Source organism: Carcharodon carcharias, chromosome 13 (assembly GCF_017639515.1).
Source record: "Carcharodon carcharias isolate sCarCar2 chromosome 13, sCarCar2.pri, whole genome shotgun sequence".
NCBI lineage: Eukaryota > Metazoa > Chordata > Chondrichthyes > Lamniformes > Lamnidae > Carcharodon > Carcharodon carcharias.
Window position 1 is genome coordinate 121,650,990 of NC_054479.1, and position 22,318 is coordinate 121,673,307.

Below are 22,318 nucleotides of genomic sequence, written 5' to 3' on the forward strand. Positions count from 1 at the left end.
GACCTATCCCCCAATATAATATCCTACATGGTATCTGTCAGAGTTTTCCACACCTACCATATCTGTCACCACCTCAAAGATCAGGTTCTTCCACTAAAACCTTCCTTTCTGAAATGCATTTTGGATGCTTCTATTTTCTCTTTTTCGTTGTTCTCCTTTAGCTCAACTATTTTCTCTAATACTTTAAAAATCATGATACTTCTTATCTCATTTTTAACCAAGGTGGAACTTAACTCTTCCCCATCTGGTGAAAGCTCATTGACCGGAAATGTTAGCTCTGTTTCTCTCGCTGCAGATGCTACCTGACCTGCTGAGTATTTCCAGTATTTTCTGTTTTTATTTAATCTTAAGATGCAGAACATTTTAAAGCATTGAATGCTTAGCCCTGATCCAATGTGCTAACCCTTTCCTTACCATTTGGTCCATAAACCTCATCAGATTCTGATCACTAAAATAAAACCATACAGCACAGAAATCATTCATATTTCTCATTTCATCTACCTGATCTATTTTGTTACTCAGTGAAATGTAGCAATTTGCTATCCTTTCGCGCAGGCCTACTGCTCTTAGTAGTCTTCAAATGTTTTGAAATGCAATTCCCATTTCTACAATCCCAATCAATTGTGGGTAATTAAAATCTAGATAATACTGAAAATTGCTTTTTTCCATTCCCCTTCCAAAATATGGGATAGAATCCACTGATGTAACATCTCTGTAAATGTTCAAGGAGAGAAGAAATAGTGACAACAGGCTAGTCAGCATAACTGGAGAAAAAAGACATGGTTTAAGCTTTTCATCTTGCACTCATCAGAACACTTTGTTACCATGGAGAATGCACCAGTGATATATTATTTTCAAAAAGACTAACAAACATGGCTGAAAACATTCCCTCAGCCACTGAAGGTGGGCAAAGATAATTAGAATCCAAAAGGAAATTGAATATATACGTGAAAAGGAAACATTTGTTGGGCTATGGGGAAGGAGCAGGGAATGAGTAACCAGATAGCTCAAAAAATCAGCTCAGACAGAATGGGCTGAATGGCTGCCTTCTGGGGTGTATTATTGTGAAATAGATGCTGAACCACATTGACTGTGCACATTGAACTTCTTTTGAGTACATCAGCTGTCTGTACAGCCCGTAGTCCTTGATTCAACAATGTTGCCATTAATCCTCCTTTCTTAACTATAGAAGTTGCAGTTTTGCTTCACATTTTTAAAAAAATGCTTTGCAAAGCTTTTTTAGTGACCAATAGATATGAGAGTAAAGGTGTCAAATTGGCAAGCTGGGACCTTACTTTATTTGTAATTGCGCCTGGCAAGGATATAATGATCTTTCAAATAATGGCATGGATTAAATGGGAAGGTTGCAAACTTCCTGTTTAGAAAAAGTGGATGCTTCCTCCTGCACAGGAAATAGCTTGCCCCACCTGAAATATTCACCTACTGTAGCGCACTCTGGAGGCTGTAGATTTTTCCGTTTTCTTTAAATTAAAAATTGTCTACACCACAGCATATTACAAGTATCCATGAAGCAACCTGGGCAGCAATATAACATTGTTGGATTTGAAGAGTTCTAAAGAAGTCATATTTGGCTGTAAATGTTAACTGTTTTCTTCAAAGATGCTGCCAGACCTGAGTATTTTCAACATTTTGTTTTCAGTAGCCATATAACTTGGGGCTGGTGTATTGTATTCCAGATGGAGCTTGGGTATAATGAGAAGCTGAAGCAGTTACATTTTCTTTGGACAAGCAAAGGCAATTTGATTGACGGTTTTGAAAAGCCATTAAGATTGATCGAAACTTGACATGGGCATATAAGGATGTCAGAAATTAACAAGTGGAACAGCTTCATATATGGAATAAAAAAATGAACAACACTTTGGAAGTGTTTTTTGATCTGTTGATTTTACATCAAATAGATGCTGCAATTGAATGGTTATGTACAAAAGAAGTCAAATGCATTCATTACTAACAGAGTCATAAGTCTACAATTCCATGTACAATGTTATAAAACAGTTCTATAAAGTACAAGACATGAAAAGGGCAATACACTCCTAGCCAATCTGGATCAAGAAGGCTCTGCCTTTATCCGAGGGACCTTTATTAGCTATCCTGCACATCAGTCACATTTCAAAGCAATTCATATCACACCTCCGGTATAAGGAGAAATCACAATGAGCATGCCTGCATGGAATAGCAATGTGGTATGAAAGTAACTGCAAATCTACAGTCAAGGTCCATACGATGTGACTGAATGGATTTAAATGGGTCTATCACATTCTAGAGTAACAAATGTAAAGTACCCATGGTTTATAGGGTATTGTAATAAATTATAATACTCCTGTGCATTAGTGTTCAAAATTAGGAAGGACAAGTGTCCAGTGGATCCACTACCTGAAAAGGTGGCGGAAACAGTTTCAATTGTAACATTCAAAAGGGAATTGAATAAATACTTAAAAAGGAAACAGTCACAGGACTACAATGCAAGTGGCAAGTGGGATTAAGCTCTTTCAAAGAGCCAGCACAATGGCCCAATGACCTATGGCATATGATTCTATAAATTAAACTTTTCCTTTTGTTGGGGCACTAAAATCAGCTACAACAATTTGCTAAAACATTCCAAGGCACTTTCCTAATCGAGAATTGATCTTGTAAGCTAGCTGTGACTTCAGTGGAAATCCCAAAGAAATGTCATTTTTATCCTTTCTCCAATTTTAGTTGCCTTGGAAGCTATGCCAGGTGATCAGGAACCACCTGTAGAAATGTGTCTTTTGAATAAACAACTGAATTCTTAAGAAGTGGGGAAGGATTCCAAGCCTAAGTTTGGAGAGAGCAACATAGACACTCAATCAGTCCAGCATTATTAACCCACCAACCCAGCAGTGTTCTTTGCAGAGATAAAACTGGCACTTATTTGGCTGATATTTCATAGCAGGAATAAAGCTCTTTAGACGATAAGGCAAATTGACCCCTGTGCTGAAGAGCACAGAGACAAAATCTTCACATCAAAAGGATCAGGAGAGAACTAGAGGAAAAAAAAACAGAGCTCACTGGCCCTTTAGCTTCCAGTACAGACACAGTAATAAAAAAGAAAGATTATGTCATCAACAAGGATGCTATTTTACAAAGCAAAGCTTTTTGGCTGCAAAGTTTGAAGCAGGTCTTTGGGAAACTTTATTCAAAAACCTTTACAGGAACCCATTTTTTAAAGTCTCATGTTAGTTTCATGTCCTTAATCCTCTCAAAATTGCTACATAGTGATAACTAGTTTACAGACCATTCCGACTACATTGTTATGAAATACAGCACTGTTACTGGTTAGGCAGATAGAAGTGCTTTAGGAGATTTTTATTTTCTGGATAATGGCAGTGACACTAAGCTACAGTGCTTACAGAAACAGAAATGCCCCACTACAAAACTCTATTAGTAAGAAAGACCTGAAAAAGTGGATTTTTGGATTAAATAACCAACTGCAAATAATTACAATAGTCCAGAATAAACTCTGTGGAAATCATCTTTTGCCAGAACCCCACCAGCTGCTGGCTTGCTGTTTCATCACATTTTGCTTCTCCTGAGGACTAAAGTGCAGGACAGTGAGAATGGCAGTTAATGTCTGCTGGCGACCTAGGGCATCTGGCAAGGTCAGGAATCTGTAGGTTACATTTTTCACATACTCCAAGTTTGCTCCTTCACGTTTCTTGTCCCTGAGATGTTTCTGTATCTCGTCTTGAAGAACTTCTACATCTTCTTTGTGTTTTTCTTTCTCCATCAGAAGGCTGTCCTCCAGCTCATGAACCACAGCTTCCATTTGGTGTTTCTGCTTTCTCAGTGTTGTGACCTCAAGCTCCTTTCGAGCCAGCTGTTCTGCATAGTGAAGAAAAGTAGGTTCGTTGGGTCCTGAAAAATTAGCAGTCTGCTTTAGAATATCTTGACAGAAATCTTCTTGAAGATGATCTTCATTCTGAGGACCTTCCCCATCTGACCAAAACTTGTTCTCAACAAAGTTTCTATGACTAGATAGCCCACTAGAGCCCGAGCGTAGAGTTTCAGTCTCTCGGTCTTTCTCAGCCAAGACTGCAAGAGCTCTGTCTCTATGCTTGTGCATTTCTTCTTCCAGTTTAATAACTCTCTCGTGACAGTGGCCTTCTATCTTTTCTATTTCTTTCTTGTGAGCTGTTTGGAGTTGGACAATATCCAGATTTTTTGCTTCAATATCACACGTGTGTTTGGTCTCCATTTCATCACACACAAGTCTAAGGGTAATATACTTCTCTTTCAGCTCCGCCAGCTGTTCGCGCAAACTCTCCAGTTCTTTGGTTGTACTGCCATCTTTAGCATTCTTGTTTTTGAGCACAACTTGAGCCCTCATCTTGTACCGTTCAAACTCTTCCTTCAGCTGTTTCAATTCTTGTTGATAATAGAAAACAGAGGCTTTCTCGCCATCTGATGTTTCGGGTGTGCCTGTCATATCAACTTCACAAAGCTTCTCTACATCTAAGGGTTCCTGTGATTTCTGAATTGCCAACACTAGCAATCCTTTCAGCTTTTCCATTTTGTCTCTTAAAATATTGACATCAAGATTCGATTCATCTATAGTTAGATCTGATGGGGATCTGTTGGAAGCAGCAATAGCCAACGTCTTGTTCTCCATATCCAACTGAGTTATACGGTCCTTCAGTTTATGAATTGTCATCTTGTCTTTCTGTTTGCTCTTGTCATAAGTGCCAAGAAGCTCAGAAAGCTCAGAGACTTTACTTTCCAAATTTGCAACTCGTTCTTCCTCCATTTGAGAAAAATGGCGTAGCTGTTCCTGTGCCTGAGCAGCCTGAAGCACAGAGAGTGAAAAAAAGTGTTAACCACAAATGAATTATAAAAACTGTTTTGTAACATTAAAAAGGGACACAGGAGATTATTACATACTTCTCCTCAGAAGCACAATGTCAGGCTGTGAATTAACATTTACTGATAATTTGTACAACATTTTACATTGTTGCTGTATAATTCTCACAGTAGAACTATTTACTGTTCTTTGGCTGGCAATGTAAACAAAACTAAGGTACAATTTGAATAGTGAGCTTGGCAGAATGGACAGGGATGGCAGAAGATAAAAAATCATCTCTATAACAATGCACATCGTTATAAAGTGCATTATAACTTTATAATGTCCACCACTGGGAGGAAGAGTTATTGTGACCGAGATTAGAAACAAGATGGGGGATAAAGGGGACAAAAGAGATCGTTTCTAGGAGCAGCACAATGGATCAAGAATATAAAAATAAAAACAAACTAATCAGCACTGGAGCACAAGAAGTTAGATTTAGACAGTGCTGCTAACATAGTTTGACACTGAGCCACATAAGGAGATATTAGGTCAGATGACCAAAGCTTGGTCAAGGAGGTGGGCTTTAAGGAGCACCTTAAAGGAGGGGAGGTAGAGCCAGAGAGGTTTAGGGAGGGAATTCCAGAAATTAGGGCCAAGGCAGCTCAGTGGGGATTAAAATAATGGATACTCAAGGTCAGAACTGAATTAGTGCAGAGATCTTGGAGGCTGTAGGCCTGCAGCCGGATAGGAAGGTGCCAGGACATGGAGGGATTTGAAAACGAGGATGAGAATTTTAAAATCAAGGCTTTATTGGTGATGTCAGATTCAGATGTTCTACCGACGTCAGGATTAGTTTGTTTCTTTTGATTTTGTTGGGCAATTTGAACTGTACCTCCGTAGCTACAACTTTAAATTGATCTGTGCTAAGGACTGCCAAAGAATCCCTGTTTAAATTCTCTTGCTGAACAAACATTTGGGCATTAAACATTAGTGTTAGGACAAGGAATTTGCTGTGTTGTTACTTGTCTTAAAGTTAGATCAAGCCACCGAATTTTCTCTCTTTTGTCTTCCAGTTGACTTTTATCTCTAATTTGGCTTGTATCTTGTTTGTAGTGTGGAAATCAGAGGTAGACACAATGAGGTACAGATTCCCTTCCCTTAAGGATACTAATCAACCAGTTGAATTATGAAAACAACAATCCATTAAATTTTTCTGGTTGTTTAGTGTCAGCCCACAAATGACCATTTCTTAACTGCCACAATGGAAGCTCTGGTTGTTTGAAGCCTCTACAATTAGTGGGTAATGCAGGGCGTTATCGGCCTTCGTTGATAAGGATCAAATTAATACTCTATCCAAGATTTTTATTTTGTATTAGTCAAAGGAGGGCACTTGTTCCACTTGACCCTTACCCAATATCACTCCAATGGCCTAGAAAGAAACGGAGATGGCATGTCTGAACGGATAAAAGGGACCCTGACTTCTCTATTAAACACCTCAAGATTCCAGACCTGGGAAAATGCATCCTTCGTCCAATATCCAGGAGAAGAAGTGGGAGTTATGTCACATTACCTCCCCCCAAGCTGCTAGAACCTATAATATTCCCATGTGAAACTGAACCTAGGCAGTCTACCATTTTACCAACTAACAAGTAGCAGCAGAAAGAGCTCTGTCCACGTAAATTGCCTGGCCTTTACTACTGGAATATTGGAACTCCTGTATCGATGCCTATAAGACTCATTCATCTCTACGTGCCTTCTTCCATTGTGGAATTCCTCGCTTCTGGAAAGTTGGATAATCCTGCAACAGTTTCAGCCTACTAACTTCTGAAGGAGGACGCCACAGGACTTTTTGATTCTGGACTCTGGACTCATGTGAAACCATAACTCTTATTTTTATTGTGGTCTTGCCCAAACCCTTTCTTTCCCTTATCCCTTCTTTATTCTATGAGTGCAAAAAGGGGCAGATGTTGCGAAACCCCTTTCTGGTGTTTTATAACGTCTGTAAAATAAACAAACCCCCTTATTTTACCTTATCTCGAGTTTGCTTAATAGAAGGTTGGATCACTCCAAACTGAAGGGTTGGGGACAACATGCCACTACTTGTAAAGGGGAAATCAGAAATCAAAAACACCTTTCTGTTCACAGAGAGGTAGTGAGAGGAGAAATCAGGGCTGTTTAAATTAATCCCCCTCCTGTCCAGAACAGAAATTGGGAGAAATCACATCTGGGATTGATCCAATTTGAATTTGACCAGAGTCCAAATTTAAGAGACAAGCCAATTTTGAGATAAGAGTCAATTGGAAGACAAAAAAAAGAGGGAAAATTCAGTGGCTTGAACTAACTTTAAGGCAAGTAATTTAACATGGCAAATTCCTTGTCCTAACACTAAGGAAACGGCAATGTTTGATGCCCAAATGTTTGTTCAGCAAGAGAATTTAAACTTTGGCAGTCCTTAGCACAGATCAATTGAAAGTTGTAGCTACAGAAGTACAGTTCAAATTGCCCAACAAAATCAAAAGAAACAAACTAATCCTAGCATTGGTAGAACGTCTGAATCTGACATCACCAATAAAGCAGTTAGATGAAGTGCTCGCTCATGACTCCGAATCCCCTCCCTAAGCCAATTTCAAGCTGGAAAAGCTTAAATTGCACCCAGAATCTCGGGAGAAGGGAAGAGAGAGAGAGAGGAAAGGTGAGGAGGAAAGAGAATTCCAGTTCCAAAAATTGGAAATGGAGTTAGCAGCTCAAAGGGAGCGACAGAGAGAGAAAGCAGACAGCTAGCCACTGCAAGGGAAAATCTCTCTCTACCTGGCAGCATCTTCTATCCCCCTAACCCAGAACCCTCTCGGAGGCCCTCAAGTATGTGAAAATCCTTCCCAAATTTAAAGAGCGTGATGTGGAGTCATTTTTTAACCACCTTTGAGAAAATAGTAGGACAGCTAAAATGGCCCTCAGAGATCTGGACACTTTTAGTTCAAGGGCAGCTGTCAGGGAGAGCCCAAAAGGTCTACTCCATGCTGCCTTCCGAGGTGTTCCTAAATTATGAGCAGACGAATGCCTATGGGTTAGCCCCAGAGGCATACCACCAGCAATTCGTGAACGCTCAAAAGAAGCCAACCCAAACCTACATCGAGGTTGAACGGCTGAAACAAACTGCGTTCAACCAATGGATAAGATCCCTAAAAATCTTACGCACCTGTGAAGCCTTCAATTTGTTGAATGAATTCAAGAATTGCCAACCCTCCAACTTTCGAATACACCTCGAGGAGCAAAGAATCCTCACAGCCAGAAGTACAGCAGTCACAGCAGACAGCTATGACCTCAACCATGAGCCTGTAAACTCAGACAGGCCCTTTCCAAACTATATTGTGAATATTGGTAAGAGAGGCAGCACGATCTAGAGAGGTAAGGGCCCCTGCCCAGAAAAGAAAATACAAAAGAGGGTGTGAGAAGTCTCCCCCTGTAACCCAAAAGGAGAATTCCCAGAGACCGGTGCATTCTCATTGTAACAAAATAGGCCATTTCAGACCCGAGTGCTAGAGATTGAGAGGCAAGCCAGTTGGCCTAGCAGGGCTTCACAAGTAGTCTCCTGAAGGATGCCCCAATGGATAGTGCAGCAGAGACTCTCACTACAGAAACTTACCCCTTTGGAGGGCATGGCACGATGCACTCTGAGCCGGACAAACTCCCAGAGAGCTTCCAGAGTTTTGTCCTTTCTGAATCTGAGCCAGATAAACTCCCAGAGAACTTCCAGAGTTTTGTCCTTTCTGAATCTGAGCCAGATAAACTCCCAAAGAACTTCCAGAGTTTTGTCCTTCCTGAAACAGTGTTCCCCCTACCCAGCCCAAAATGTGAGTAAGTTTGTGGTATCTCTCTGGGACACAGGGGCCACTCAGTCCTTAATGTTGGAGAGAAACCTAAACCCCGAGTCCTCCCTGAAGGCAAAAGCACCAATCAGTGGAGTGGGAGAAGGGTTGGTGTTTGCACCCCTGCATTGGGTCCACCTAGAGTGTGACCTTGTTTCAGGCCCTGTTACAGTAGAAATTCTCGTTAAGCTACCAGTAGCAGGAATCGATTTCCTCTTTGGGAACAATCTGGCTGGCAGCCAGGTGCTAGCCAGTGAAAAAAAATTGCCAATATCAAGCAGCAGAAAACTGCAGAAGGGCAGAAAGCTGGAGAAGGTCCAAAGGTCCAAATGGGTGGTGTAGCACCCATAGACCTCAAGCAAAAGCTGCTCGAAGCTAGCAAGGCTGAAGCCAGGCCAGTAAAATTAATGGGGTCCACAGAAGGCCCCTCCCTAGAATCGGAAATAGATTTCCCAAATATCCACAAATTAAATAGGGAGCAGAGAAGTCCTAAAGCAGGGAAATAAATAATGAGGCAGATGCCCCACACAGCCGAAGATCCTGAAAAAAGACAGGTTATTAAGCCCGGAATGGAAAAGGTTAAGGACTTGCCTGAAACATGGCTGGCTGAAACTCTCTTTCCGGCATTAAATAGGGACAAAGAGGGTTCCCAGCAGATAGGGAGGGAGATGACTCCCTCAGTCAAAAAGCTACCAGGAAGTGGAGCTGAAGCTCCACCTCCACTCAAGGGCAGTGATGTTCCAGAGGACATGGAAAGTATTAGGACAGCACCCTCTCCAAAGCCAAAGGCCCCGGCCAGGAAACCAGTGATTGATTTCACTAACCATTTTATAGCAATTTTAAATATGGCGCAGAAAGTTCCCAAATTAGCCCAGAAAGAGTGTGGATGGTGCCTCACCCAGTTGATAAGCCACCAGGAGGTACCGCAAGAGCTGACCATCCTCCAGCGGGCAGTAGTGTCCCAAAAGACACTGTACCCATCACAGAACTGACCAGCAGAGGGATACCAACTAGACTGGACCCACCCACCCTCATACAGAATTGCAAGAGGACTGGACAGAGTTAACTATCCCCTTTAAAATGATCCATAAAGCCTTCAGTATGCTCCAGAGGATACAGAGGTGGTTTTCCAGGGTGTTACCAGAGAAGAAGGACTTCAGTTATAATGAGAGATCGGGAAAGTTAGGACTGTTGTCCTTCAAACAGAGGTGTAAAGAGTTGACACAATAGAGGTTTTCAAGCTTCCTCCACAAGTTGTAACATCCTCTCTTTGTCTATCCCATCCCTTTTATAACCTTGAAGATTTTCATCAGCTCACCCCTCAGTCTTCCCTTTTCTAGAGAAAAGAGCCCTAGCCTGTTCATCTTTCTTTCAGGTGTAACCTCTGTTCTGGTATCATTCTAATAAAGTTGCTTCGCACCTTCTCCAGTGCCTCTATAATCTATTTATAATGTGAAGACCAAAACTACTCACAGTACTGCCAGTGTGCCTTATTAATTTTTAGTGATTTGTGCATCTGTACCTCCAGATCCCTCTGTTCCTCTCCCTTGTTTAGATTCACTAGAATTGTACCAAAAATTAGAGATTTCATTTACATGGAGAAACTAGAGAAACTGGAGTTGATCACCTTGCAGCACAGAAGGTTAAGGGGAAATTTAATAGAGGTGTTTAAAATCATGATGGGCTTTGGGAGAGTAAAAGGGTCAGTCACCAGAAAACACAAACTTAAGGTAATCAGCAAAAGAATCAGAATTGACATTAGGAAAACATTTTGGCGCAGCACAAATGCACTATCTAAGAGCAAACAGATTCAATAACAACTTTCAAAAGAAAACTGGATGAATACTTAAAATGGAAAAAATTGCAGGGCTTTGGGGAAAGAGCTGGGGAGTGGGACTAATTAGTCAGACTTTTCAAAGAGGCAGCACAGGCACAACGGGCCAAAAAGTTTCCTTCTCTGCGGATTTATTCTATGACAATGATTCAATGATAATGCTGTTAAGGAGTCAAGTTAGCAGATTTCAGCTGGGTCCAGGGAGTGGAAAGGAAATCCAGCCAACTCCTAATGGCTGTCTAATGATTCCCACTGCAATGTCGGAATGTCACGTGGGCATGAGAGACCATCAGAGTGGAACAGCCTTCTGACATTCACAGTCCAGGCTCACATCTGGTCACTCGGGTAAAAGACTAGTACAGATGAAACTATCCCAGGGCCTTCAGCAGAGAAATGAAAATCGAGGATGTTATGGTGGAAGTGCAAAATATGGAATTTTCTCACCAATCCCCATTCTGCTATGGTCACACTATTTAGTTTTGGGACTCAGCCAAATGTAAAACAGATCTCCCTCTACATATACAATGTACTTTCTCAACACCACCACTTAAGGGAGGCAGTAGCGTAATGTCACTGGACTAGTAAGCCAGAGGCCTAGGCTAATGCTCTGGGTACATGGGTTCGAATCCCACCACAGCAGATGATGGAATTTAAATTCAGTTAATAAAAATATGGAATTAAAAAGAGGTCTCAGTAATAGTGACCATGAAATGTTGTCAATTGTTGTAAAAACCCATCTGGTTCACTAATGTCCTTTAGGAGAGGAAATCTGCTGTCCTTACCTAGTCTGGTATATGTCTCCTAAATGTGACTCCAGACCACAACAATGTGGTTGACTCTTAAATGCCCTCTGAATTGGCCTAACAAGCCACTCAGTTGAACCACTACAAAGTCTACAAAAAGGAATGAAACCGGACAGATCACCCGACATCGACCTAGGTACCGGAAATGACAATGGCAAAACAAGCTAAAATTGGGAAAGCAGTTCCACAGATTAGTCAAGCTTGACATAGTCTTACTCATGGCATCATACCTTACAGACAATGTCCCAGACACCACCACTACCAACCCTGGGTATGTCCAGTCCAACCAACAGGAGGTAGTGGCACAGTGGTATACAGTTAGGATGGAGTTGCCCTGGGAGTTCTCAACATTGACTCTGGACCCCATGAAGTCTCAAGGCATCGGATCAAACATGGGCAAGGAAACCTACTGTTGATTACCACGTACTGCCCCCATCACCAACACACCGATACTGAATCAGTATCCTCCATGTTGAACATCACTTGGAGGAAACACTGAGGTGGCAAGGGCACAGAATGTACTCTGGGTGGAGGACTTCAACATCCATCACCAAGTGTGGCTCAGTAGCACTGCTACTGACTGAGCTGGTCAAGTCCTAAAGCACATAGCTACTAGACTGCGGCAGGCTGTGAGGGAATCAACAAGAGGGGAAACCATACTTGACTTCGTACTCACCAATCTACCTGTCGCAGATGCATCTGTCTATGACAGTGTTGGTACGAGTGACCACCACACGAACCTAGTGGAGACAAATTCCTGCCTTCACATTGAGGATACCCTCCATTGTGTTGTGTGGTACTAATACTGTGCTAAGTGGGATAAATTCAGAACAGATAGAACAACTCAAGACTGGGCACCCATGAGGTGCTGTGGGCTATTAGCCACAGAATTGTTTACAACCACAATCTGTAACCTCATGGGCCGGCATATCCCTCACTCTACCATTACCATCAAGCCAGGGGATCAACCCTGGTTCAATGAAAAGTGCAGGAGGGCATGCCAGGAGCAGCACCAGGCACACCTAAAAATAAGGTCTCAACCAGGTGAAGCTACAACACAGGGCTGCTTGCATGCCAAGCAGCAAAAGCAGCAAGTGCTAGACAGAGCTAAGCAATTCCATAACCAACGGATCAGATCTAAGCTCAGCAGTCCTACCACATCCAGTTGTGAATGGTGGTGGACAATTGAACAACTAACTAGAGGAAAAGGCTCCACAAATATCCCATCTTCAATGGTGGGGGAGCCCAGCACATCAATGCAAAAAACAAGGCTGAAGAATTTGCAACAACCTTCAGCCAGAAAAGCCAAGAGGTTGATTCATCTCGGCCTCCTCTTGAGGTCCCCAGCATCACAGATGCCAGTCTTCAGCCAATTCGATTCACTCCACATGATATCAAGAAACGGCTGAAGTCACTGGATACTGCAAAGGCTATGGGCCTTGACAACATACAAGTTAGGACAGGGGTAGGCCATCCGGCCCCTCTAGCCCGCTCTGCCATTCAATAAGATCATGACTGAGCTGATTGTGGCCTCTACTCCACATTCCACCTACCCCTGATAACCTTTGACTCCCTTGTTAATCAACAGTGTTTTAACAAGAAGACTTGTGCTCCAGAACTTGCCACGGTCCTAGCCAAAGTGTTCCAGTACAGCTGCATCATTGGCATCTGCCAGGCAATGTGGAAATTTCCCTGGTATGTCCTATCCACAAAAAGCAGGACAAATCCAACCCAGTCAATTACCGTCCCACCAGTCTAGTCTTGATCATCAGCAGTGATGGAAGGCATCGTTGACAGTGCTATCAAGCAGCACTTACTCAGTAATAGCCTGCTCACTGATGCCCAGTTTGTGTTCTGCCAGGGCCACTCAGCTCCTGACTTCATTGCAGCCTTAGTCCAAACATGGACAAAAGAGCTGAACTCAAGAGTGTGACCGCCCTCGATATCAAGGCAGCATTTGACCAAGTGTCAAGGAGCCCTGTCAAAACTGGAGTCAATGGGAATCTGGGGAAAACTTTCCACAGGTTGGGGTCATACTTAGCACAAAGGAAGATGGTTGTGGTTGTTGGAGGTAAATCATCTCAGCTCCAGGACATCACTGCAGGAGTTCCTCAGAGTAGTGTCCTAGGCCCAAACAGCTTCAGCTGCTTCATCAATGACCTTTCCTCCATCAAAAGGTGGGGATGTTCGCTGATGATTGCACAATGTTCAGCACCATTCGCAAATCCTCAGATACTGAAGTAGTCCATGTCCAAATGCAGCAGGACCTGGACATCAGAGACTTAGGCTGAGAAGTGGCAAGTAAAATTCATGCCACACAAGTACCAGGCAACAACCATCTCCAATAAGAGAGAATCCAACCATCTCTCCTTGTCATTCAATGGGATTACCATCGCTGAAGCCCCCAGAAACAACATTCTAGGGGTTACCACTGACCAGAAACAAAACTGGGCCAGGAGTATAAATACTGTGGCTACAAGAGCCGGTCAGAGAATGGGAATTCTATGGAGAGTAACTCACCTCTTGACTCCCCAAAGCCTGTCCACCATCTACAAAGCACGGGTCAGAAGCGTGATAGAATACTCTTCAATTGCCTTGCCTTGATGAGTGCAGCTCCAACAATGCTCAAGATGTTCAACACCATCCAGGACAAAGGAGCCGCTTGATTGGCACCCCATCCACCACCTTCAACTTCCACATTCTCCACCACCGATGCACAACGGCAGCAGTGTACACCATCTACAAGATGCACTGCAGCAATTCCTTCAACAGCACCTTCCAAACCCACGACCTCTCACTTCTAGAGGGACATGGGAAGCAGATAAATGGGAACACCACCAGCTGGAAGTTCCCCTCCAGCCCCTCATCATCCTGACTTGGAACTATATCGCCATTCCTTCACTGTCGCTGGGTCAAAATCCTGGAACTCCCTTCCTAATAGCACTGTGGGTGTACCTACATCACATAGAATGCAGCAGTTCAAGAAGGCAGCTCACCACCATCTACTCAGGGGCAATTAGGAATGGACAACAAAAATGCTGGCCCAGCCATTGACGCTCACATCTCATAAAGAATATATTTTTAAAATGGCTCCATTTCCATGTTATTTTCTTTCAGGGGAGATGGCTAATTCTGAAATATCAGATATCATGCTACTGATTTGTTGACTGAATTATGTCCTTTATTCAGCAGGTTAAGGATTGCTTGATTCCTAACTGCACAGAGCTGTTTTACTAGCAGACATGTTAGAATTCAGGCTACTGCATAACACTTATTACTAATGCTCAGCTCAAAAATTAGCTCCTTTAGGCAAGTTCAGATTTGCTAGGAAGCAAAGTTGAATGCGCAAAAAGACATTTCTTTAAGACAAATAAATAGCCCTCTATCATTGAGATGTGCACCTGAAAAATACCTCCCACAAACCTCTAGATCTGTCCAAACCACCCTGGCATACCGCATAGTTCAGGTTAAAGTATATGAACTGGGTTTATTATAAATATTGGCAATACTATACAGAAACAGGAGTACAACAATTCGATCAATTATAAGACTTCATACCGCATGGCCTGGATCTGTGATGAAAAGTTCTGCATGTGAAATAAAACTCGAAGTTTCTATAAGTCACTAACCCAGATAGAGGCACAATGATGGAGGAGTCATGGGCCACCGACCCAAACAAAGGCATATTGATACATTAGTCGTGGGTCACCAACTCAGATTAAGGCATAGTAATAGAGGATTCATGGAGCACCAACCCAGATATGTATTTTATTTTACTTTCATCTTCAGGTTATTGTAATAGAAGATTATTCCCAATTAATCAAAACTGAATTTCTCAGAATTATTTCTTGTTGTGACAATCCAGAGAAAAAAGGAATCCATAAAAATATACAATTTCAACAAATCAAATTTGACTTACTTGGATTCAGATTTTCCTCCATCTAAATAACCACCAGTGTTTATGTGCTATATGATCAGCAAATGAATGGTAAGCCCTGATTGACATTTAGGAGTGGAGTAGGGGGGTGGGGTCAGAATAATTGTTGGCTTTTGTTGTCTGCACTATTGAAGGTGACAACTGAGCCAGTAATGGACCTCTATTTGATTTTTAAAATCTGTAGCTCTTCAAGGATGAAGTTTATTGAAGATCTACATTTACAGGTAAGAGACTAATCTCAAATAATACATTCAAGATACATGAGAAAAGGATTCTGCATTGAATATTTTCCCTACTCTGTATCCAGCCCCTTAATATCACATTTTATGTCTTTCCTCAGTCAATTCCATATGACCAGGTAACATCTTCTGCTACAGATTGATACCACAGTGCATTTAACCAGACATCAGTATGGATTATGAAGATCAGTATAAAAAGGCCCTTTTTTTTGCTTAAGGCAAGATAATGTGAACAAGTCTCCTTGAGTACAATACTATGTAGGACCAATGTGCATAGGAAAGCAGTGCTAATAGCGGGAGACAGTGATTGATGCTACTTCCCTAGAATCAGAGAGATGAATTGCGTGAGCGGAATTTTGAGCAGTTCAAATCCCCCTGTGCAAGACCCTTTCCTTAGTCTACCAATGTCTTACCTGGGTAGAATGAAGATGTAGTCTTATACATGGAATAAGTAGGAGGCAAACTAACCAATATACAGCCAGTATTCTTAGACATGCGCTGGCTAATTTAAACACATGATGCAGAGAAAGATGAGCCAGCTGAATGCATAGCATAATGAGAGGTATCACAGCTTCACATCTTTGAGGCATGAAGACCAGATTTGAAAATGACGACTAATTGGGGGGATGGGGATTGGGGCGGGGGTGGGATCTATTGAATCTGAACCAAACCAGCCACAAAGTCCAAGGGAGAACAGGAATGGAATAAACAGGTTTACATTAGAATGGATGGGGAAGAGCCAAAGAATATATATAATGGAGGAAGAAGGAAGAAAAATAGAAGAGAAATAATAACTTTCAGCAAGGAATTGGAGAAATAATTGAAGTGAAGACATTTGCAGGGCTATGGGGAAAGAGCTGAGGCTCTTGGATAATTCTTTTAAAAAGCTGACAGAGGCACAATGGGTCGAACAGCTTCCTTCTGTGCTCCACTGTTCAATGATTTTAAGGAGGACATCCAGAACTAACAATGAGATAGGCTTGAAACATACATGCACAGATGCACAAAGCATTAGGTATAAAAATCAGGAAACTAGAAGCACTAAGAACCATTAGGAGGTATGATCTTCCCTCCAACATAAGGGCAGAAATGGGGGTTGCTTGCTGACAATTGCACAGTGTTCAGTATCATTCACAAATCCTCAGATATTGAAGCAGTCTGTACTAGCATGCAGCAAGACCTGGACAACATTCTGATGTACTGTAACAGCAAGTAACATTCGCACCACATATGTGCAAGGCAATGACCATCTCCAATGAAAGAATCCAACCCATCTCCCCATGACATTCAAGGGCATTACTATTTCTGAATTTCCCATCAGCAACATTCTGGGGGTTGCCATTGACCAGAAACCTAACTGGACCAGCCATATAAATACTGTGCCTACAACAGCAGTCTTCATTCTGAGGCTGGGAATACATGCCTGGATGAATGCAGCTCCAACAAGAAGCTCAACACCATCCAGGGCAATGCAGGCCACTTGACTGGCACCCCATCCATCCCCTTGAATATTCACTCCATACTCCACAGGCGGATGTGGCCACAGTGTGTACCATCGACAAGATGCATTACAGCAAATCGCCAAGGGTCTTTCGACAGCACCTTCCAAACCCACAACATCTGCTATCATTTAGAAAAACAAGGATAGCAGATGCATGGCAAGAGCCTGTCGAAGTGACACACCATCCTGACTTGGAGCTATAACACCGTTCCTTCACTGTCGTTGGATTAAAATCATGGAACACCTTTCCTAACTGCAAGGTGGGTATACCTACACCACATGGACTGAGAGGTTCAAGGCAGCAGCTCACTACCTTCTCAAGTGCAATGAGAGATGGATAATAAATGCTGGTCTTGCCAGTGACACTTACATCCCACAGACAAATAAGGTCACAGGTACGATGCTCTTAAAAGCCATTAAGAGGTACAACGCCACAACTTTGGGAAAAATTATTTCAGCCATGCCTGAACTGGCAAAATACATTCCCATATAGAAGATTTTCAGAAGGAACAGAGAAAAGAAAAAGGAAAGAGGGGTGACATTACTCAGGCCACAAAAGATGGAATATTAATTACTAAGATCACAAAAGATGGAATATTATTGAAGATGGTGTTTAGAACAAGTCTCTCTGAATTTAGCAGAAAAAAATAAAAGGCTTTGCAACAGTATTGGACATTGATTATAGGGTGATAAAGTGTGCAAAATAATTGCAGGAAGAGGATTTGTATCCACTAACCTGGGAAAAAATGGTGATCAAAATAGGGACTGGCTTATAGAATATATTCAGAACTGCTTACAGTGCTAAATATTTTCACATATTTAATGTAGGAAGACACAGTAAAAGAATCTGGATAAGAAGGTCCATGACCATTTGCTGATATGAGGTTCACACTCTACCTTCTTTATTTCCAGCTGAAGCTGTGCCTGATAATGAGCCTTTGTCTCAGTCATTTCTTCCTCCAATTCTTGTACACGTGGATCTGGTCTTCTCTTCTCTTCTTCAGCAAGCCGTAACGCACATTTCATCTCATCTACTGCCCGACTCAGATGCTTAATTTGAGATTCACAGTCATCCACCCTGTCTGCAGCGTGGCTTTTTGATGTCAACATATCCCTCGTATCTTCTAGTTGCAGTTCCACATCTTGCCGCAAAGCTCTCTCTTCCTGCAGCAACTTCTGAAGCTCGTGAAGCATTGAGGCATGGTCACTCTGCTCCCGGCTTCGTTCGTGTTGCTGGGTAATGATACGAGCTTTGGCCTCTGTGAGCTGATCTTGGACTTTATTCATCTCTGTTTCATATTTGGTGCTTTCTTCTTCAAACCTCTGGGTCAAGTCTTCTAGCTCTTGCCTCATTTTCTTCTTGTCTGTTAAATAGGAGGCCTCCATTCGTGATTTCTCCTGTGTGACAGTGGCCAAAGCATTGGTCAGAGTTGCCAACTGACTCTTCAACTGTATCATTTTATCAGTGTCACTGTGACTCTGTTGTTCCCCACTCCCAACACTAATACCACTTTCAGAACCATTAGCTTCCTCAGATTTTGGGGAAGAGGTTCCTCCAGCCACCAGTTCCACTGAGCCCTTATCTTCATCATTTAATTCTCCCTTGGTGCTATTGGTCAAACTAGCTGCTGTGTCCATACTATTCATTGTCCCCACACTGTCCTCGCTATGGACTGAGCTCTGGTCATCTCCAAGGTCAGAGACTGTACTTCCAGGGCCTACATTCTGTAAAATCTTATCCACCTCTTGAGAAACAGAAAGGACTTTCAAACTAGCTTCCAATGCCTCCTTTTCTTTGAGGAGGCTTTTATAAGCACGGACAACATCTCTCAGGCGTGTCTGGTATTGGAATAGCTGCTTCTTCTGTGCTTCAATTGTATCCAAAAGTTCTTTCTTACTGGGGCCACCACCAAAGTTCACACCAAACTTCTCCATGTCAGTTCAAAGTGGATCTCAAAGCGAGGAGCCCATCTGTAACAAGGAGGAAAAGAAATATTATCTGATAAAAACACATCAATCTCTTGTACTCTGTTTCAGTACAGCAAAATAGTGGGCAGGTGAAAGGTGACAAACTCTTTTCCTCTATGTGGACCAGGAGAGAGAGGCCTTTTAAGAATTAACTCACAGCAGAAGTCAGTCAGGAAAGGAGCATAAAATTAAGAGGGGGAGAAATAATACCCACACTGTTGACAGACAGGTAACTGAAAAAGTCAGGGGGTGAATTTGATCTTTGGTAGTAGGGAAAATGAGCCAGAGTAAATCAGCCAAATGTTCTACACTCTGTCCAATTTTCAATAGATCACTGAAGTACAATTTCAAATTCTGCAGGATAGATAAGGGGAAACCAGTGGATATACTATATTTGGGTTTTCAAAAAGCATTTGATAAATTGGTTATTACTCAAAACTAGGAGTAATCTATTAGTATGGATTTAGATTTAGTTAATGGGCAGAAAACAGTGAATAGGAATAAATTAGTTATTTTTGGGTTACTGGTTGTAACTAGTTGGATACCACAAGGATCAGTGCTTGGGCCTGAGCTATTTACAATATTTTATCAATGATTTATATGTGGGGACCACATGTAATAGAACCAAGTTTGCTAATGATACAAAGTTAGGTGGGAAATAAAGTTGTGAAGAAGTTGCAAGGAAGCTGTAAAAGGATATAGACAACTTAAGTGAGTGGGAAATAATGTGACAGATGGAATATAATGTGGAGACATGCAAGATTATCTAGTTTGGTAGGGAAAATAGAAAAGCAGAACTTTATACAAGGTGAGAGACTCTGAAATGTTGGCAAACAGATGGACCTGAGTGCCTTTGTATACAATTCAAAGAAAGTTAACATGCAAGTCTGGCAAAGAATTGGGAGAGCAAATAGTTTGTTAGTTTTTATTACGGATGGATTGGAGTACAAGAGTAGTCTGACTGCAATTGCATGAGGTCTTGGTGAGACCACACCCAGAGTACTGTGTACAGTTTTGGTCTTCTTCCATAAGGTAGGATATAATTGTCTTAAAAGGCATGGAACAAAGACAGATTCCTAGACTGTCCTATGAGGAGAGATTGAGTAGAATAGGCCTATATTCCCTAGAATTTAGAAGAACAAGAGATAATCCCATTGAAGCAAACAAAATTCTTAAGGAGTTTGGCGGGATAGATATTGGGAGGATGTTTCCCTTGGGTGAGGACTCATGAACTAGGGATTCACAGTATGAATTAAATGGTACAATTTTAGAGGGGAACAGAAACAGACACACCTCGTGGGTGCACCTACACTAATCTTTGAAGATGGTTGGACAAGTTGAGAAAGCTGTTGCTAAAGCATACGAGAGCCTTGGTTTTATTAATAGAGGAATAGAGTACAAAAGCAAGGAGGTAATATTGGACCTTTATAAGACACTAGTTAGGCCCCAGATGGAATACTGTGTTCTATTCTGGGCATCAAACTTTAGGAAAACATCATGGCATTGCAAAGGATGCAAAAGATGTTTACTAGAATGGTACCAGGCAAGAGGGACTTCAGTTATATGGAGAAACTGGGTTTATTCTCCTTAAAGCAGAGAAGGTTAAGAGGAGACTTGATAGAGGCGTTCAAACTCATGAATGGTTTTGACTGAGTAAATAAGGAGAAACTATTTCCAGTGGCAAAAATATTGGTAACCAGAAAACACAAACTTAAGGTGACTGACAAAAGAACCATAGGAACCAGTCATGACAATTTTTTTTTACATAGAGAATTGTTGTTCTGAAAGGGTTGTTGTAGAAGCAGATTTAATAGAATCGGGGGAAAATTGTACTGTGCTATGAGCAACAAGCATGGGTGTGTGATTAATTGGGTAGCTCTACCAAAGAGCCACGCAGTCTTGATGGGCTGAATCGTTTCCTACTATGCTGTATCATTCTGATTCTATGATTGTCAATTTTTATTACCAATGGCGGCCGTGTCATCAGCTGTCTAGGCCCTAAGCTCTGAAATTCCCTCCCTAAACCACTCCAACTTCTCCTTCTGCACATTGATTGTCCAAACCTACCTCTTCAGCCAAGCTTTCGGTCACCTAGTCCAACATTGCCTACCTTGGCTTAGTGCCAGCTTTTGGCTGATTATGCTCCTGTGAGGTGCCCCAGGGCAGTTTATTACATCAGGCATGGCTTATTTGGTAGTATTCTCATCTCTGAGTCAGAAGGTTGGGTGGGTCCAAGTCCTACTCTGGAGACTTGGCAACAAAAAAGGCCTACACTCCAGCACAATGCAGAGGGAACATGGCACTGTCAGAAGTGCAGGGCTAAGAGAGCACTGCTCTGTGGGAGGCAGTATGGAAGGAATACTGCATGGTTGGAGTTGCTGTCTTTCGGATGAGCTGTTAAACCGGAACCCTGGCTATCCTCTCTGTTGGACGTAAAAGGTCTCATGGCACTATTCTGAAGAAGAGCAGGGGAATTCTGATGGTGTCCTGACCCTCATTTATCCCTCAATCAACATCACTAAATAAACAGATTATCTGATCATCACATTGCTGTTTGTGGAACCTTGCTGTGTTCAATTTGGCTGCGGTATTTCCTACATTACAACAATAACTACATTACTGTAGTATAGAGGTGCTCATTGGCTGTGAAAAAAGTGCTTCGGGACGTTCTGATGTCAAGAAAGGCGCAATTCACACAAGCTCTGAATTTCTTTCTTCAAAAGACTTAATCACATATTTGTGGCGCCTTTCACGAACTCAGGATGCCTTAAAATGCTCTGCAGTCAATGAAACACTTTTCGAAATGCAATCGCTGTTGTAGAGAACAATTTGCGCACAGCAAGATTCCCAAAACCATTATTTGATAATGGCCAGATTATCTTTCAGTGATGTTGCTTGAGGGTGAATATAAGAAAGTTGGCATTAACTGGGGCGAGGGAACTACCTTGTTTTTGTTCAAAATGGTCATGCGATCTTTTATTCCCACTTGAGACAGGGCCTCAGGTAAACGAAAGCCTCCCCTCCGGCAGTACAGCACTCCCGCAGTACCGACTCTGTGGGAGTCACGACCCTCCGACCCAAGGCCGTGCTTGGCCAACTGACCGGAGTCCAGTTTTCCCTCTCACCCAACTAAAGCCACTTTACGTCGCCCACAAAACAAATAGGCCCGATTCCTCACCGAGGTCCACCTCCTCTCCGGGCTGATTGGCGCCTTCAGTGCAAGACCGAAACGCCGAGGCCAGAACACCTTCGCTGACGTCGCCAATGGAACTGGAAAGACGCCATTTTGAGAAGGTCACAGAGCTGAGGGTGAAAGGTCACCACGGCGCCGTCACTCGAGCAGCCTTT

The 22,318-nt window shown here is 42.3% G+C and overlaps 2 protein-coding genes across 3 annotated transcripts in view; one reads left to right on the plus strand and one right to left on the minus strand.

Moving 5' to 3' along the window:
- Positions 1-1,835, plus strand: part of dennd6b (DENN/MADD domain containing 6B) — a 95,077-nt gene extending 93,242 nt beyond the window's left edge. The window contains exon 21 of the mRNA XM_041203652.1: positions 1,698-1,835. Within this exon, the coding sequence (XP_041059586.1) occupies positions 1,698-1,805 (108 nt within the window). The 3' untranslated portion in view covers positions 1,806-1,835. The remainder of the gene's footprint in view (positions 1-1,697) is intronic.
- Positions 1,836-1,886: 51 nt separating this feature from the next.
- Positions 1,887-22,284, minus strand: gcc1 (GRIP and coiled-coil domain containing 1). Of its 2 annotated transcripts, none has more exons than XM_041203649.1 (3): positions 22,149-22,284; positions 17,900-18,973; positions 1,887-4,825 (listed from the first exon to the last, which is right to left on the minus strand). In XM_041203649.1, the coding sequence occupies exons 2-3, from the start codon at positions 18,935-18,937 to the stop codon at positions 3,512-3,514; spliced, it is 2,352 nt and encodes a 783-aa protein (XP_041059583.1). In that variant the 5' UTR covers positions 18,938-18,973; positions 22,149-22,284; the 3' UTR covers positions 1,887-3,511. The 2 variants fall into 2 exon arrangements, with proteins under 2 accessions (XP_041059583.1, XP_041059584.1); XM_041203650.1 differs by lacking the exon at positions 22,149-22,284 and adding an exon at positions 21,915-22,032.
- Between the last annotated feature and the right edge of the window lie 34 nt (positions 22,285-22,318).